Raw genomic sequence first — 17,214 nt, forward strand, 5'->3', positions numbered from 1 at the left:
CATAGATGATAGATGAATCTTTCTTCAGAAAGCACCATCAAAACACAAAGGTTATCAATAAAATGTAATTAATTCAACTGGTCTGATTTATTACCAATGAAATCATTGCTTTTAATAAGAGAAAAAAAAAAAACAAAACCAACAAAAAACCAAGAGTAACTTTCTCAAAAGCACTCTGTTTTCAGAACATTACATTTGTCCACTGTGGAATCAAAGAAAGTTTCCCAGCAATAGTAATGGGGGGTAATTCAGGAAAAAAACCTTACTGTTTCAGAAAATCATGCTCTGAGTATTTAAAAGAACATTCCTAATATGAAAAGTGCCTCATTAAAAATGAGTTACAATAGTTTCACATATTCCATATTTCATCTTTTAATAGTAACAAATGGGAAGAGTGACTTTTATAAATTTACTAGATACTACCCATTTCCTGTACTGCGAAATACCTAAGCAAACAACATGAAAATAGAAATAACTATTTTAGAGAAACAGTGAAACTGGTAACTATATTGTACTGTCAACATTTATTGACAGAACTACTAAGAAAATTCTGAAAAAACTCCAGGGAATTTTTATCTCTTTCACTTGCCGTAATCTTCATTTTTAGCTAAAATAATAGTGGGCCAAACATTTTCAGTACCTCAATCATGTTTATGTTGTTGATTTAAAAGTGTAAATTAATTCTGCAAATATAATATTCAGTCTCACCTCAAGTCAAACCTTCCAAGTTCCACTTTTGAAAACAGAACAACCCCTGTAGTTTTTCATAGGGGAAAAAGGGACCGTTTCTTAAAAAGAACTGAGCGCATTAAAAATTCTCCATATTTCTTTACCACATGTATAGTCTAAAAATTTAATTGTTTTTATAAATTAGAAATTACAAGCAAACGTTGTCCGACACAAATTCCACCTACAAATTCCTTTAAGTTTGAGAACGCTCACTCATACAACTGAAAATGGTGTTGTTTAGCCTTAGTCTTCTACAAAGTCCTAGCTGCATCATCCAACTGAAGATATCGCAAACTTAAGAAAAATCTCTGTGTAAAACTGGACTTTACACTTATCTCTACTCACTCCACCAATGGAAAAAGTATGCAAATTAGGAAAAAATAAAGCTTCTACAAACAAATAATGAATCTGAAATGGTAGTGGCAATGCCGGCTCCCTCTTAGAAACCACTTTTGTTTTACTGTAGTATTTTATCCATATTTTGTTAGCTCAAGATGTTCACAAAGTCAGCTCAAGATCTGAAAACATACTGCGTTCCTTCTACTTACATTATATTGATGCAAACTGTATCGCAACTTTCTCAGTGCTGCTTGACGATCCTCAGCCCAAACAACTAGCTTTGCAATCATTGGATCATAATGAACAGAAACCTCATCACCTAAAATATATTAAAAAAATGCTGTAACACTAAGCCAGTATTTCTCAAAGTTGGTAATGCATAGTACTGCACACCACATCGCATTAAACTCTTACACAATTGATGGCCACATTTCTCTCTGTTCTTAAAGAGCATGAATCTTTAATGATGTGACCTGGCATTTCAATTCCAAGGACAAGTTCAGTACAGACTTTTGTAGAGGTAACATTACTCAAATTCAGTTCTCTTTGTTGCAATCAGAATGCAGGATTGATAAATTGTGATGAGAATATAATCAGCATGATCCAATGGACAATAATTTGGACACAGGTAAATAAAGAGGTAAATAAAATATTCGGTGATTGACCAAAAGTACAGGACAATCACAAGGAAGAACAATTCTGTAAAGATCTGTTTTTATAACAACACCGTCAAACAAACTTATTTAAGCCAAGAGGGAAATGCTTACAAAGAAAAGCTTTTGATGTTAAATATTTCTGGCTACACCACTGCCTTCAGTTTTACCTTGTCTGACTCCAGTTTCTATTCTGGTGAAACTATCAGGTGGTGGGGTGGTTAAGTGCAGCAATGGCCCAGCCCCTGGCATAAAGTTATTATTAGGGTCTTCAGCATATATTCTAGCTTCAAATGCATGGCCCTGGAGCACAATGTCTTCCTGCATTAGGGGAATCTTCTCTCCTGCTGCAACCTGAAAACAATAGTTTTTTTCTTTAATGTGGGATCAATGTTCTAGAGTGCCAATGTATGAAATATTTAATATCTTTCTTCTAAGCATGAACAACTAGAAAGCACATTAAAAAAGCACAAGCAGAAAACACATGGTAGGTCATAAAAGGCTAATTCCAAAGTTACTCCTTCCTTTTCTCTGGGAGTCACCAAAGGATTTTGAATTATTATTGTGTAATTTGACCTCCTAATATTTCACACAGCTAAAACATAATGGAAAAACAGTCTAATTTTTTTTCTACTGGTTATGTCAAAAAATAATTAAATTATTAAGTTAAAGCCTGGTCAACTAACTGTCCTGGTTTCAGCTGGGATAGAGTTAATTGTCTTCCTAGCAGTTGCTATAGTGCTATGTTTTTTGAGTTAGGTATGAGAAGAATGTTGATAACACTGATGTTTTCAGTTGTTGCTAATAGCGTTTAGTCTAAAGTCAAGGATTTTTCAGCTTCTGACACCCAGCCAACAAGAAGGCTGGAGGGGCACAAGAAGTTGGGAGGGGACACAGCCAGGGCAGCTGACCCGAAGTGGCCAAAGGGGTATTCCATACCATGTGATGTCATGTCTAGTATATAAACTGGGGGGAGTGGGGGTGGGGGGATCGCCGCTCGGGGACTAATTGGGCGTCGACCGGTGGGTGCTGAGCAATTGCATTGTGCATCACTTGCATATTCCAACCCTTTTATTATGACTATTGTCATTTTATTAGTATTATCATTATTAGTTTCTTCTTTTCTGTTCTATTAAACCGTTCTTATCTCAACCCACAAGTTTTACTTTTTTTCCCCAATTTTCTCCCCCATCCCACTGGGTGGGGGGGAAGTGAGTGAGCGGCTGCGTGGTGCTTAGTTGCTGGTTGGGGTTAAACCACGACACTAACGTGATTTTATTAGAGAAAAACTGCTCCAAAAGCAGATGATAAAATGGATTACTGGCAGCCAGCACTACTGACATATGCTGTTGATTCTTCTGTGTACTGTGGGACCTGTACATTTAAGGGAATGTTTCTCTAAGGGGATTTCTAACAATTTAAGAAACTTTAACAGGGAAGGAAACATCATTTTATTACTCAAAGGAATTCACATTACAAATACAGGAATACCAAAAAACACCAGCAACACACCAGTTTGAGACTGAAAAAACGGGGCTTTTGGGGATAAAATAATAAGAAGCCTGCTGCAGTTAAGCGCAGAGGAGACCCTTTACCAGGAAGCTACACAATTTCCATCTACACGGGAAAATACAAGTTCCTATTAAAAAAATCTGCAGCAACATTTCATCTTCTTCCGAAGTGTCAGGGGTTTTCCATACTCTGCTTTCTGCCACCAAACTACGGATTTCAGCAGAGACAGCAGAATATAACTTAGTCTTCAAAGAAAGAATGGTACTATACAGATTCACAAAAATAATCTCTCCAAGAACTGGTATGACATTTTTATCTATTGACTCATTAAGCCACATGCCAAGGTCACTGAACCTTTCCATCTTATCTTTCTTCCAGTATTGTTTGATCTCTGCTCCAACTCAGCACTCAATGCTCAATTTCCATTCCCAGATCAGAAAGCCAAGTTTCTCCTTTTTGTATCAGCATTTGCCATTTTAGGTTTTTTTCTGGTTACACTAAACATGCCCCCCCACCCTATCTACTTAAGCTTAATGTGTGCTGCTGTCCTCACTTCTGGATTTAACTAACGAGAATTGTTTTTCATTTCCAGTTCCCTAAGGTCCAAAACTTCCTGTTATCATTCAAACATGTGAGTAATCTCTGCAAATTGGGTGTGTGAGGAAATAGCCTATTTCCAGTCCACACAACTATACATTTATTTTAGAATGTGACTACACTGGTATAACACCAGACACATGTTTTTTATGAAGCTTTCCTCCTACAGCCTGATCCAAGAATGATTTTTGGGCCAGAGATACATCTGAACTAGAGTGTTAAAAAATTTTCAGCATGGCAAGGGAAAGATCAGGACCCTACTCCTCCTACTTTCCACATTCTCTATAACCTCTCTAAATATACTTTACAAAATGTTTTTTTTCTCTACACAACTAGAAGACGATTTTGTTGGAATTCAGAGCACCTACACAATGCTCTACAATCAAATACAGTAATACAAGACGTTCCTTTGGAGCAAAGGAAACTCTACTGTATTAGCTGAATAGGAGATGAGGATCTGAAAACCTATCTGGTCTCTCATAGGCAATATCGAAAAGCACTATTCACCAGACAAGAGGAACTCTACATGTAAAATCAATTAACACTTACCCTAAGTTGCCATTCCACCAAGTCTGTTCCAGTGATCATCTCTGTAACTGGATGCTCTACTTGCAGTCTGGTATTCATCTCCATGAAGTAAAAATTATGTTTGGAGTCCATAATAAATTCCACTGTTCCTGAAGTATTTAGTAAAAGGGCACTTCACCAAAACAAGACTTTTTCAGAATGGACACCTAAGACACTTAATTCATTTATGCCAGGACAAGACTATTATTTCTAAATCAGATACACTGAATTTCATTAAATTCTACACAAATTATCTTAAAGGGTCACACAATTGTGGTCTGTAAACAGAAGGGTTGTTTTCTTGCACATTTACATATCTTGTGCTGTTTAGCAGCCATTCTCCTCTACAGCAAGAGCTGCATTTCCTTAGAGCTGTAAAAAGTGCATCAGGACTCCTTAAAGCATTGTGTATATGTATAGGGTGTGTAATTATTTTTTACAAATAAGTATCCAAAGAAAGCAGTGAGAAAAGAAAGTCACAAATAATTTTAGCAGGTTATTTTTCATCTGGCAAATAGTGTGGACTTTACAGACAGTGAGTTATGTTTTTCTTTTAAAGGCTTTACTGTTTGAATATAAAGTATTCTTTGTATGCTGAAAGAGAAATTATTTTTCCCTTGCTCTGCTCAAACTTTCATTCATAATACTCACTTTCCAACAACAATCTAGTTGATTGAATATCTGCTCTGAAATTTTTTCTTTCTATTCTTCAGCTCCCACTGGTCTTGAGCTCAGACCAGGTATGCCAATTTAAATTTGTAATTACAACAGAATTAACCATGCGATTACTTGCTTAAACCTCAAAAAAACTGGGGTTTATGTGTCATACTCTAAAACAATCAGATGCCATTTGCCTTGTGGCTTAAACTCTTATTAAGTTAAAAGCATACCTCTGGAGCAGTCATACCTCCACAGACTTACCTGCTCCCACATAATTCACTGCTTTAGCTGCTTTGACAGCAGCTTCTCCAAGTCTCCTTCGAACTTCTGGATTAATTCCTGGCTGTAAATAATAACAACACAAAAGATTATAAATTATTGTGAACTTTGGTGATATTATACCTGCTACGCATGAATATCTTGCGGTATTTAGCAACTGTAGTGAAATCCTTACAAATATTATACCTGAAATCTACGTAATTTTTCCCTGAGAATCATTTTCCTAAAGAAAGTAATTTTTTCAATTAGAACATTTTCTGCAGCAAAATTAAAACAGGTACTGAGAATTACAAATAAATTACTGCCCACTAAACAAATTCAATGGGGGTTAGCAATAACTTCAAAAATATGTCAGTTCATAAAAAAAATTATAAGAACTTTCTGCTTACTCCTGGTGCCTCTTCAATTATCTTCTGATGTCTTCTTTGCACACTGCAGTCTCTTTCAAACAAATACACTGCATTGCCATGCTGGTCACCAAATACTTGGACTTCAACATGCCTGTTCCATAACAATAAATGTTTTCACATATTTCAATAAAGCCCCAATCCTGCAACTTGACTTCACCCAAACAGACTTTGAACTTGTACACAGTCCTGTAATAAGTCTTACTGAAGTGTACAGGTTTAAGTGTCTGCCCTCAAATAGCCAAAAATGTAGAAATGAGGCTGCTATTATGCAGGATTTCAACTGTTTTAGACTTCCTCAATCTCCTAAATGAAACAGGATACTAAATGCCAGCTATTGCAGTGAAACCTTATAGGTCATAGGATAAACAAGACATGTATCTAAAAGATGCTACCTCTTTATTAGTTATTTTATTATAACAAAAATAAAAACACTTCACTATTATTTGATAATGATGATTTCCCTCATAATTTACTGTGTAGCAATTCACAAGAGGCAGCAGCCCTGGCTCAGGAATAACATTGTTTATTTCAACACACCATTTCAGAGGACAAGTACAAGGTGGCAGACATTCCATGTATAAAACTAACAAAAATCTGTCACCATTCTGATAATTCTCTGATGCTGGCAAAAGAAATTCCCCAGGAATTTAATGAGATTTTTCTCATGCCCATCTAGCAGCATAAGCAGGCCCTTGGTTTCTTTAGAATAAATGCTTGCTTTACAGTGATGCTTGAAGAAAAACAGATGTAAAGAACAAGAGTATCAAATAGACCTCTGTGAGAAGTTCTTTATAAAAAATATATTAGCTCAGTTTCACAGGTCAGGCATGAGCTAAAGACTATCACTTCTGTTTTAAATATCAAAATAGAGAAAGATTAAATAACTAGTTTAGGACACCTGAGGGCAGCAGAAACACCATGACAGCTTGACTCATGTCTGTAGTTTAAGTATTATAAAGTGATTTATTTTTTTTCTAGATGTAAATCAAGTTTAGAAACCTCACTCAAAGAGGAATATCAATGTCATTAAATGTCACTGCCATGTCTCCCTAACAGAGGTATTTTAACTCTTATCATTCAAAACAAAGTCACTGCAAGAAATCAATACATTATAAACAACTTTTACTAAATTAAAACCTGCCATAGTGCAAATAAAACATACAAGACCAATTTTCATCCTACTACTAAAACAGTTATGTTTATTTAACAGTAGAATAAACATTAAAGTGTTTATATTAAAACATCTATTTCTCACCTTGGATTATCTACGAATTTCTCAATCAGCATTGCATCATCATTGAAAGACTTCTTTGCTTCTCTCCTAGCTGATTCTAGTTGGTCCAGAAACTCCTTTTCTGAGTGAGCAATTCTCATGCCCTAAAATACAGGAAAGAAGCATATCTAAATGTCTAAATATATGGTACACAATAAAAATCCTTGTTGCACACAAACAGCAAGAAATGAGCTTAACGATAACACTTTTCCCTTCTTTCTTAAACTTTAGCAAAATTGTGTATCAACTTCCAGGAATATAATCCTACTAAGTCCCACTGAAAGTGCCATAAGAAGTGTAAACAACAGATATTATCATTCCACTGATATGGATCAGTAGAGAATTGAATTTTACTCTTAAATATCACAGAAATTTTCGAAGGATGGCAGAGAAAAATTGTTTTCATTACAAAACAAATATAGCTATTTTGGAAATAATTAAGAATTCTCAATCATGTCATTTTTATAGAAATTTATTTCAGAGTAAAATCAGATTTAGAGAGGGAATTCACCATACATTAAAAACTGTCTAGACACCAAATACTTAAATGGTATTTCTAATCACTTCTTATGCAACATTTAAAACTGCTAGCAAAAACAAGTCACACAGGCCACCACACAGTAACAATTCAAAGTCACCTAATTTCACACAAACAAATCCACACGACAACATTTCTGCTTATATGAATAACTGGACATCCACTGACATAAACAAAACTCTTCCAATATATAGCAGCTACTTATCTTGTGCCTGACTGCACAACAAAAGGAAATGAGATTTCACAGTGCTAGATTGGACATTAATAGTAAATTCTAGCAAAAAGTAGTTTTCCAGTTTTGTTTTCAGATTTATTTTAGAATAGTCAGTTACAGATACCGAGACATGACAACTTTATACCATGTGATGAACAGATTAGTTCCCTTACCTTTCCTCCACCTCCACGAACAGCTTTAATCATTACTGGATATCCTATTCTCTTGGCATGTTCCTTTAGACACTCATCTGATTGATCTTCTCCGTGATAACCTTCAACAACAGGAACGCCAGCAGCCGACATTATAGCTTTGGAAGTACTTTGACAGAACAGTTTTATGTTTAGAATGATAATAATAGTTTTTCTTACTTTAAGCTCCAAATGTGTATATGTTCCCAATGTTAACTCTCCTCACAAAAGTAGTTCCACTGACCTGAAGAGGACTACTTACTTAAGTGGGTTACATACGACTGGATTGTAATTATTCAAATGCTTCAAATAGGGATTTTTTCCTCCAAGCCCTTCACATAAAAGCAGTAGTCAGTTTCAGGCTTACTGTTCTTTCCTATCTTTTGACCCACATTACAGAGATCAAAACCTAACATTTTGAAATTACAACACTGTATCCTGCCAAAACTAGAGGCTGGATTCACACCACACATAAAACACTCAAGCGTAACAACTGTTAACTTCAAACATGCATGCAAAACTAGTTAAATTACAGAGGTAATTTACTCTCACATTAGGAAGTGATAAAAAATTAATTATCTGAAATTAATCTTACACAGTTCATGTGTTAGTAATAACCTTATTTCCATATTCTTGATTTACACTTCATACCCTGGAAACATTTCTTTGATCTAAGTAACTAAGAATAAGATCCTCTGTGATGAGCAAAACCTAACACCCCATTCTACACGAGCCACAATAATCCCTGATTATATGGTGTTTCTTTTCCACTGTTCTTTTGACCAATATACAAGACATCCAATCTGACTGCTGAACCCATACCTATATAACACTGCAATGCCCCAATTCTGGAAAACTAGAACCAATTAGGTATTTAATTACCAAAATCCTAATAACTGAACAATCTTGATTGTTTCTACATCTATAGGAATCCCACATCTATAAACCTGGAGCTTATTCCTTTGAAGAAAGCCATAAAAATATAAGACAATGAAAACTGACAGAATAAAATAATTATGGAGCAACTGGTCATTTGTTAACAAAATTAGCTTTGCCAAACTGTAAACTGCATAACCAAGGAACAAATCAGAAATAGATACCTCTTAATACCCATATCTCTGATAGCAGATGAAGGCGGACCTATGAAGATGATTCCCTCTTGCTTGCACAATTCTGCAAACTCTGTGTTTTCTGAGAGGAAACCATAACCTGGATGAATAGCCTAAAACAGAATAATGTTACCAGCCTATTTTTATATCAGTTTAGCTTAGAAAACCCTGAACTTCAGTAGAGTGCTAAGGAAACACAAGATGGAAACACCACGGGTAAAAATAAAGAACTAAAGAACATGGAAGTAACACAAGATTTAAGGTCATGATCTACTTACCTGTGCTGCTGAGACCTTGGCCACCTGCATTATTTTTTCCATGGCCAAGTAACTCTGCTGTGAGGGTGCTGGACCAATGCAATATGCTTCATCTGCCTATTATGGAAAAATTACATATAACAGATACTGTTTATTAGATAATAAAAAGCAATTTTAACTGAATTTCTGAGCTAATTGTATTGTTTATCAGACTGCTAGCATGCAACAGTTTAAATCACTGCCTCTCTTCATGGAGAGACTCAAGTGGCTGAAACAAATTCTGACTTTCTTCCCAAAATCAGAGTCCATTCTCTAACTCTCAGCGGCTACTCTGGAGTTAGAGCACCAAACTTTAAGGCACTTCCTGCAAAGTTGTCGGGTGCTGAGACAGAGACTAGGCAAACTTTTCATTGATTCAAGGAAAACTTGGAAGTAACTCTACAGAGGTGAAAATCAACTGCATTAGCACACAGATCTACTTTCACATTGAACTAATTAATGAGAAATACTGTTGTGAATGAACATTAATCACAAACTTAATGAATATACTTCACCATTGCTACATGCATGGAATTTCTGTCTGCTTCACTATAAACTGCTACAGACTTCACACCCATTTTCTTTGCTGTTCGCATCACTCTGCATGCAATTTCTCCTCGGTTTGCAATAAGAATCTTCGTTATGTTGTGACCACCTGTTTAAAAGCATGAAGCACAGTAAGCAATTTCTAAAAGAAATATATGCTCAAAAACATTCCTGGAAATAAAGCAATTTTAAATTCAGATTTCTTTTTCATCATTTATAGTGTTTATGCATTTCTTCCAATAATGAAAAAACACATGCTTCATCCAAAAGCATTTCCATGCTAGTCTTGGAATTTTTTCCTTAGAGTCCCTATGCAGAAGTATGTTTAATTTAGGTCTTTTTTTTTCTTTTTCGTATCCAAGAAATATATTCTAACCCTAAAACAACACTTGAACGTAAAAGTTGATGCTTATATTTTTACTGTGTACTTTCTGGACCAGCTAGTAAACAATTAACACCTGTGCCACCCGCCCCAGAAGTGATTCACATTTGTTTGAAGAGCACTATTCCCCAGTGATACACAGTCTCAAAGAAATAACAAGGTATGAAGTTTTTTGTTGGGTTTTTTTTTTTTTTTTTTTTAAACAGTGACATACAAGCTTCTATTATGCCTCATGACAGCAGTTAAAACATGACAGAAAATACAAGGCCAGCACAGCCAGAGACCTCACAGGCAGAACTAAATAGCTTAAAACTAACTAATAAAATGAAAATATATCTCTGAATTCTAAAACATATCTTTTTAGACAACATGACAATAGGGTCAGTTTAAACCATCTTGCTAAATACTTTTCACTTTCCTTCATATATTTTTTAAATACCATTATGCCCAAAAACAATTCTCACAGACTTTCCAACATTTGTATCAGAAAAGGACTCAGAGGAAAACGTCACAAAAATAAATAGTTTTCATTAAGTTGAGTATACCTAAATATGACAGATAAAATTATTCAAAATGTTGTTTACACATTAAAGATGATTTCTGTTAGGTCAGCTACAAACTACTGTTTTCAAAAACTACACAAATATGCAATATTTATTAAAAAAAACCTCCAGGTTTTGAGCAACTAATGGTCTAAAACTAATTGTAAAACCATCCCCATTACACAAGCAATTAAACCTAGTAGCTAAAGAAGTTAAATTTCATACCTATCGTTGAGGCCCATTTCACAAATCTTTGTACTTGATTCCATCGCCTGTACAATTATAAACACACAGAAGTGTTACAAAAGTATATGCAAAAGTGGCAACCAAGCTACTTTTATTTTCAGGTGAGAGAAGGACAGCACTAGAACAGGTCTGAAGCTTTTGATACAGCTATTTACACAGAACACATTCAAGTACAACAAGGAAGGTTGTACAAACTTCACCAGATCTCTCCTTAAGTGTTTTCATTTAAACACAACAGAAATCATCCCCTTGCTTTTTTACCAGCATTCAAATCAAAACAGTCAAGATATTTGTTTAAAAAAAACCCAAACAACTCTTTTAGTGGACAGAACAGCCAACATTTGGCATTTATTACAACTTGAAGTATTTGGGAAAGAAGCCTTAAACAACCATAAAACAGAAAAGTTTAAAAAGGAAATGGGAGTTGTTTGTATAGAGAAAAGGTGCAAGAGAGAAAAATGTGAAAGATAGCAAGAAAGAAGCCCTATGAAGAATTTCAGAAATGAAAAGTTAAACCTCAGATGACTAATGCTGAAGAAATCAGATAGTGAAGGCTAAGTGGCTCTAAGAAACTGTAAAAGTAAACTCTTAGAAGTGTTTTAATTAACATATAAATCAACTTTGGAATCTTGGATCAAGTCCAGCAATTCATAAACAATATCAAAGAGACACGAGACATCCTTGACACCAGACAACCAAATGCTCGGTTTCAATAACTACTGAGGAAATTAGTGCATTTCCTAAACTTCTAATAAGCAGCTGTCATGGTCACTAACTGCTTCTGCACAGGATTACAAGGCAGCGGAGGGGTGGCTACTGTGCCTAGTCAGCGACGCTTATCAAACCCCGAGCACCCGGGATATATGAACATATGAAGATAACAAGTTTACGTTCGTGGAACCTGTACCAACCGCTATAACTATACTTGAAACCCCGGGTGGGTCTTTTTGCTCTTTCTTTCCACAGAGGAGCTCGGGGTACCTGCATCCCCCACACACAGGCGCCATCCTCGGCACCGAGGAGCGGGGCCGGGCGGCGGCCCAGCTCCCTCGCTCCTCCCGAGGCGCAGAGCCCCTTCCCCCCGTCCTCCCTCGGGCAGCCCGGCTCCAGGTTCGGCTTTAGGAAGCCTTTCCCCCACACACACCCCGCGCCAGGCCCGACAGCCGCCGCCGGCTCCCTCCCGGGCGCGATCCCTGCCTCCGCCGCCCCTGTCAGCCCCCGTTGACGGCCGCCACGCAGCCCGCCGCCCCAGCGGCGAGAGGGGAAGGAAAGAAGCGAGGGGCGAGTCGGCCAACCCCGGGGCAAAGCGAGGGGGCCGCAGAGGCAGCGCCCGCCGCCCCCGAAGGGCCGCGGGGCCCGGCGCGCCGTCTGCCACCTCCCCCCGCCCCGCACTCACTGATGCCGCAGCGCCCAGAGGCAGCAGCGGCCCCGCTCGGCCGCCAGCGCCAGCGCCATGTTGGTGAGCGCGGGGGCCGGCGGGACGGAGGGTGTGCGCGCCAGGCCGGCCGCCACTGGCTGCGGCGGCAGGGGCGTGCTGAGGCGGGCCGCGGCGAGGAGGAGCCACCGGGCGGGGAGCGGGGAGAGAAAGCGCTTAGGGTGGAGGGAGGTCACGGGGGAGGAGGAGGAGGTCGTGTTGTTACTCCCGAGCGGTCTGGGAGAGGGGGTGAAATGGCGGACTGGTGGGGGCAGAGGCGGGACAAGGCGGCAGGGGTCGGATGACACCGAGAAACCGGTCAATAAAGCAGCAGATCGAATACAATTCGTATAGACGTGAAGGGATGCACGCTGCCGAAGGACTCCTGGCTACATTTGTGGAAGCGTGGGCTCTGAGCCGACCATGTTCCTTCGGGAATGACAGCCGGGGTTGTAATAGAGCGGTGACACGAAACGTGAGGGTGGTTGGGAACGGCACAGGGATCCTCAGATATCGTAACATCCCTGTGCCCAGGCCCAGCTCCCCAGCTCAAAACTGTATTGTGTACATGGAAGAGGTTCAGATTGTTGTGGGACCAGCACATTTCACCCTCTCGTGAACAGAAAGCAGGCACGATCGGTCCCGCTCCCTCAGACTTCGCAGGTTTGCAGGTCACCCCTGTGCGGGGCCTTGCTAAACCTCCCTGTGCGGCTCCAGCTCAGCGCCCGTGCTCCTGAGGGGACAGGGCACAAGGGGAGCTGGGCCTTTGGTCAGGCCTCATCTGGCCATTCTTATTTTCCGTATTGAGCTGGATCTCATAACGCAGAAAGAAACGGAGAGTGAATCCCCAAGGTCACCTTGTTTGCCTCAGTCACACTGATGTACTAAACCTAGGTTAACAATAATGTTCAGATAAACTGTGATACTGATAGAATACAATAAAGCATTTCCAAAATAGTATTTCACATGACTGTGATTTTAATATTACTTACATAGAGAAATTAAAAAAACCCCAAACAGTAGCACTTAGTCAAAATAAGTATTTCTAGTTGCTGTTTACAAATAGCAAAGCAACCGTGCTTTTTCACAACGGGAATACACAAGCTTTCAGTTGTAATAGTGGTAGTTTTTAACATGTCTTACGTGTTCTCTGAATTTTGAAGCGTTAACACAGTTTCTTACATAAAGAGCATTCTTGGTATGCAGGTAATCTCTGCTTGTTCCGCTGTTGCTTTTTTTAATTTGGCATGGTGACCTCTCACACCAAGGACTGAGTGGTTGCAGTAGGTTACACGGATGCCAGATCAGCTTGGGGAAAAAGCATGGTCCCTCGAACCTGACTGCAAGAGGTGGTGTGTTCAGCACTTGCTCTAAAGATTGTTGTCTGAGAAGCGGATTCATTTCCTGGTGTGCAACGAGCCTATAATCTCACACCCAGCAGAGACATTATTTATTTCATATTTGTGCAAAGGTGGGTGCTAGGTGGTAATTCCACAAAGCTAGCACAGCACACCAAAGAAAAACAATGTATTTATTCTGTTACATGATTAGTAAAAACCCACCTAAATTTACATTCATTGGTTAGTAGTCACCATCTTATCTACTATTGGCCAGTCCTATTCAAATTAGCCTCACTTGCTATGTAGATTAGCACATATGCTCCTTGCAGGGTGGCAAGTTCTTCCAGCCTGGAATGGAGTCGGAGGTCGCGATCTCCGCCTGCCACCTTTACCTTTCCCCCAGTTCATGCTGCTTTGGCAATCATCCGGCCTTTGACGCCTTCTGGAACAGGATGTTTCTTTTTATCAGTCACATCCTACATTTCTTAGGTCCAATTATCCTGCTTGTTATCTCAAGAACGTTCTTTTTCTCTCCGATGGACCTTGAGTATTCTTGCCAAGTTGGCAATGCACGCAAAGCATCCTCAAAACATCAAGGCCTAATTGTTCCAGGGTGTCCTTACTCTATGAATGCCAACTGTGTGCCATTCTGATTACAGCCTTACTTGTTAATTTGATATATACAAAACACATCTTGCACAAAATAGTCAGACCATTCTAAATCTCCGAGTTATTCTTCAACGGATGAGATTTAGAAACTAAATTATTAAGTGAAGCTACAACTTTTCCATATCTCATTCACTTCATTCTTCCTCAACATAACATGCTGACAGCATAGATCCTACTTTTGTCTTCTGAAATCCAGATTTTAAAAAATTTCAGCTTGTTTAATTTGTCTCTAAACACAAGATGGCAGCATTTTATGTAGTTTACCATTGAACATTGGGAAGAGCTACAGAGGTGGTGGAGGAGTTTACCCTTTGAACAGTAGAACTAATGGAAGTTGCAAACATTTATATTGCAAATCTGATCTTGGTGAAGGCACCCTGCAAGCACGGCTTTTGGGGCTTGCAAAGTCAAGCAGGATCACCAGATTGCATACGCAGCTGTCTGAAAGAGCAAAGTAATAAAACTGAAATGCAGAAAATAATCATTTTCTCACTGACACCAGTAATATGCTTAATGTGCATGTACACAGATAGAGGCACTGTGATGAACCTAGTGATATATTGGATAGGTTGGACTAGCAACATTTTAAATTTTGTTGTGGAAGCTTGGCATATTTTGAAAGCTGCTTTAGATTAATAATTTCAGTACTTTTCTCATTATTATTTTTTCCATGAGCAGATTGTGAACATGATAATTTGTTTGAAATACGAATTCATTTTCCTTGAGGAGATGAAAAAATGTCATCCATGGCAAAATGAATGAGGTTAAACATTGGCTGGACTCATGAATCATATTCTTCACAATTTTCTGGGGTATAGGGAAGCCCCAGGAAAGCTGAGGTTCAAAACCAAGATCTATGTCTCTATCTGCACAGATTTTCTGACTCAGATTGACCACCTTCCTTTTTCCCAACAGCCATTTATTTTGTTTCTGCGTGTGGTAAGTGCAACCTACTCCTTTTTAAAATTTTGAAGAAAGAGTTAAATAGGAAACTGAGCCAATTAAATTATAATTTAATAAAATACTTGGGATCTACCAACTTCTTGGGCAATAGGACTTGCAGAAAAGGGGAAATGCAGGTTTTGTGACATTTTGTGGCTAGCTGGGAAAGCCCAGGAGTGTGAGTGTTGCTGTGGCTGATAAACTTCAGCCCTGCATACCCCTGCATTTTTGGCATGCAATGGCCACAGCCATGGATGTACGAAAGAAAGTGTAGTCTCCAAGTGTCTTGTCACCTTACTAGTGAGAGTTAACTTCATGGAAATCTTTCTCTCTTCACCCGTGTTATCTTCCTCAAATGGGTGCTTTAAAAAAAATACTTCTTTTTTCTTCTAGACACTCTGATGCAAAAACGTTTCTCCGCTAGATTCAAAACCTTTGTGGGACAGCCTGTGGTGTGACTTACACATGGAGGGGTTTTGCCTTAAAAGGAAAAATGACTGACTGTTCCTCCATCTGCCATTAAACCTTGCAAAGAAAGAGAATTTGAGACATCCAGCAGCCTTTGAGGGTCTGTCACATCCCAATTTCTCAGGACAATGACTCAGGTTTGCCGATTCCCAGGTCAGGATTAAGGTGAAACGACACCAGGGATCTTTTAACTCACAAAACTAAACTTTTATTTACTCACAGCAAGAATTGGCATGCTCACAACAAGAATTGGCATGAAATTATGTCAGTAAACTGTGTATCGTGCTAGCCCTATATCACCAAACATATACTACAGACCTTGCTTATTTGGGAGTCAGTTCAGGGAAGACAATAAGGAGACCCCTCCTGTTGGGTCAGGAGGTTGGGAGCAGACCCCCTTGCTTTCTAGACTCCTTCTCAGAGAGGAGCCCGGGGGCGGCTGGATCCGCTCCGAGTCCCAGACTCGGTCAACGGTTTATGTCTAAAGGGATGAGGTGTAGGGATTGTGGAAAAGGAGAGAGAAAGAGGAAGCAAGGCAGAGAGAAAGAGAAAGATTTCACCGGTCTTGGGTCCAGTGTTGGTCCCGTCAGCCGAGGGGTCCGGGTCCGGTGGGCTTATGCCCCTGGGGCTTCGGTTTGTGCCCTTTTATCATCCCTGCCCCTCCTTCGGGCGGGCACTCGCACTTATTAGGCTACTTAGGTGTCATGAGCGGTTTGTGAGCCTCTGGGCTTGGGGGTCGTTTGGGGAGTAACTTTCCCTTCCCTGGACGGTGAGTTGCCGTGTTCAGCCCATCAGAACAGGGAGCTCTGCACCCTCCAGCACAGCCTCCCCCTCCTGGTGCTGAGCTGTGCTGACCGGCTTCTTTTCACCTGTGGTTCCTTGCTAGGCAGAGTTCCTTGTTATGCAGAGTTCGTCGTGAAGCAGAACTTGCCCCACCACAATGTTTGAGACATTAACTCTTTCAATCCCTCACAGGGTCCACTTCAGACACCCCACCCCCAAGGCAATGATCATGCAGAAGGCCCCATCTAAATCCTAGCTTATCAATTGAAATGCATCTCCCAGGTGTGTATTTACCAGACCAGCTTCTAAAACTAACATGAACAAGCCAGGAACCTTGTCTACTAAATAGATGTATCACTTAGGCGAACCTGGCACCAAATTTAATATTGTACCAGGCCAAGCAAGTGCAAAAGAGCACAGCAAACTGACCCTGCTCTCCTGGCAGCCCTGCTTTTCTACTGAAGGGCAAATCGAGGAGCTTGTGACGTTTTCAGCTTGTGACCTATAGCCATTAA

The 17,214-nt window shown here is 39.4% G+C and overlaps 1 protein-coding gene across 2 annotated transcripts in view; it reads right to left on the reverse strand.

Annotated features, from left to right (window-relative positions):
- MCCC1 (methylcrotonyl-CoA carboxylase subunit 1) overlaps window positions 1–12,565 on the reverse strand; it is a 25,213-nt gene extending 12,648 nt beyond the window's left edge. For both annotated transcript variants that reach the window (XM_030027233.2, XM_030027232.2), the window contains exons 1-12: window positions 12,480–12,565; window positions 11,063–11,109; window positions 9,883–10,022; window positions 9,350–9,445; window positions 9,063–9,184; window positions 7,945–8,092; window positions 7,002–7,123; window positions 5,726–5,837; window positions 5,319–5,400; window positions 4,380–4,507; window positions 1,892–2,075; window positions 1,278–1,387 (exon numbers count right to left, since the gene is read on the reverse strand). In XM_030027233.2, coding sequence (XP_029883093.1) covers window positions 1,278–1,387; window positions 1,892–2,075; window positions 4,380–4,507; window positions 5,319–5,400; window positions 5,726–5,837; window positions 7,002–7,123; window positions 7,945–8,092; window positions 9,063–9,184; window positions 9,350–9,445; window positions 9,883–10,022; window positions 11,063–11,109; window positions 12,480–12,538 — 1,350 coding nt within the window. In that variant the 5' untranslated portion in view covers window positions 12,539–12,565. The remainder of the gene's footprint in view (window positions 1–1,277; window positions 1,388–1,891; window positions 2,076–4,379; window positions 4,508–5,318; window positions 5,401–5,725; window positions 5,838–7,001; window positions 7,124–7,944; window positions 8,093–9,062; window positions 9,185–9,349; window positions 9,446–9,882; window positions 10,023–11,062; window positions 11,110–12,479) is intronic.
- Between the last annotated feature and the right edge of the window lie 4,649 nt (window positions 12,566–17,214).

This window comes from Aquila chrysaetos, chromosome 10 (assembly GCF_900496995.4).
Source record: "Aquila chrysaetos chrysaetos chromosome 10, bAquChr1.4, whole genome shotgun sequence".
Lineage (NCBI taxonomy): Eukaryota > Metazoa > Chordata > Aves > Accipitriformes > Accipitridae > Aquila > Aquila chrysaetos.